Below are 1,857 nucleotides of genomic sequence, written 5' to 3'. Positions count from 1 at the left end.
TTAAGAAGAATCGCTTTATGTATCCCCCAATTGTAAGTCGCTTTGGATAAAAGCGTCTGCAAAATGACAATGTATAACTTTTTAATTAATATGTATATATGCTGTTTTATTTTATATTATTATTATTATTATTATTATTGAATACACTAGTATTATTTCAATAGTAATGTTTCTTTATTGATTTGTTTGATTTTTGTCATTTAAATAAAATACAAAAATAAAATATTATTTGAATACCGTAATAATAATTATTATTATATTATATGGTTTTATTTTATATTATTGTTGTTGTTTTTATTATTACTAACCCCAACCCTATTATTATTATTGAGTACATACTGCACTGTATAATAAAAAATGTTATTATATATACTGTTTTATTTTATATTATTATTATTGAATACACTAGTATTATTGTAATCGTAATATATTTCTTGATTGATTTGTTCATTTTTATCATTTAAATAATAAAATAAAATATTTAATATATACACTACCACTCAAAAGTTTAGGATCAGTAAGACTTGTAATGTTTTTAACGAAGTCTCTTCTGCTCATCAAGGCTGCATTTATTTGATCAAAAATACAGAAAAAAACTGTAATCTTGCAAAATGTTATTACAATATAAAATAATGCTTTCTATTTTAATATCCTTTAAAATATAATTTATTTCTGTGATGCAAAGCTGAATTTCCATCAGCCATCACTCCAGTATAAAGTGTCACATGATCCTTAAGAAATCATCCTAATATGTTGATTTTGGGGGGGAAAAAATACTTTCCTCCGTTTTTGTCCTTAGCTGATCACATGCTTGTTTTATGCTCTGGCTAGTTTGTTGTATGTTTTGGATGTCACTTCTCAAGCTTTCTTTGGGGTTTTCGTCCAGGTTAAGGAGGAGCTGTTGGTGGAGGCTCTTACCAAGAGGAAAACGGTGACTGTGAACGACAAGCTGATTCTGCCCTACAGCCACAGCGAGGTGCGCTAGAGCCGTCCGCTTTCATACGCCGCTGTTAGCAGAGCGCCCAGGTGTTTTGTAGATAAACGAGTGTCGTTTTGTGCAGGCGATCACCGCACGAGACTCCATGGCCAAGTCACTGTACAGCGCCCTGTTCGACTGGATTGTCCTGCGCATCAATCACGCGCTGCTTAATAAGAAAGACATGGAGGAGTCCGTTTCGGTAAGATGCTTGAAACTGCAACAATCAGAGTCTGCATTAAGGATGTTCAAGGTCTTACAGTCATGTGGTTTCTCCATTATTTCAGTGTTTATCTATTGGTGTGCTTGATATCTTCGGCTTTGAAGACTTTGAGACCAACAGCTTTGAACAATTCTGCATCAACTATGCCAACGAGCAGCTTCAGTATTACTTCAACCAGCACATTTTTAAACTTGAACAGGTTAGTGGGCTGGTTTGCATGGTCGCAACCTTCAAAAGTCTCCATTTTATGGCAGTTTGATCACAATATGTGGTTCGTCCGCCTGCAGGAGGAGTATCAGGCCGAGGGCATCACCTGGCACAACATCGACTACACCGATAACGTGGGCTGTATTCACCTCATCAGCAAGAAGCCCACTGGACTCCTCTATTTACTTGATGAGGAGAGCAAGTAAGAATTGGTTCATTGCTCTCTGAAATTTTGGAAAGATAAGCACCAATTTTTGTGCTGATGTACATTTCTTTCTTCATAGCTTTCCTCACGCCACTGATAAAACCTTGCTGGCCAAGTTCAAACAGCAGCACCAACAGAACCATTACTTTGTGCCAACTCCAGTGATGGAACCAGCCTTCGTCATCCTCCATTTTGCTGGGAAGGTCAAATACCAGATAAAGGTAATAGCAACTGAGAATATATATA

General features: G+C 35.9%; 1 protein-coding gene across 1 annotated transcript in view; it reads left to right on the top strand.

Moving 5' to 3' along the window:
• LOC107698595 (unconventional myosin-IXb-like) overlaps positions 1-1,857 on the top strand; it is a 50,573-nt gene that overhangs the window by 28,793 nt on the left and 19,923 nt on the right. The window contains 5 exon segments of the mRNA XM_016499644.1: positions 887-976; positions 1,062-1,178; positions 1,264-1,398; positions 1,487-1,608; positions 1,691-1,832. Coding sequence (XP_016355130.1) covers positions 887-976; positions 1,062-1,178; positions 1,264-1,398; positions 1,487-1,608; positions 1,691-1,832 — 606 coding nt within the window.

This window comes from Sinocyclocheilus anshuiensis, unplaced genomic scaffold, assembly GCF_001515605.1.
Source record: "Sinocyclocheilus anshuiensis isolate Anshui unplaced genomic scaffold, SAMN03320099.WGS_v1.1 scaffold118, whole genome shotgun sequence".
NCBI lineage: Eukaryota > Metazoa > Chordata > Actinopteri > Cypriniformes > Cyprinidae > Sinocyclocheilus > Sinocyclocheilus anshuiensis.
The sequence above is the reverse complement of the archived record's forward strand: the minus strand, read 5'-3'. Positions and strand labels throughout refer to the sequence as shown.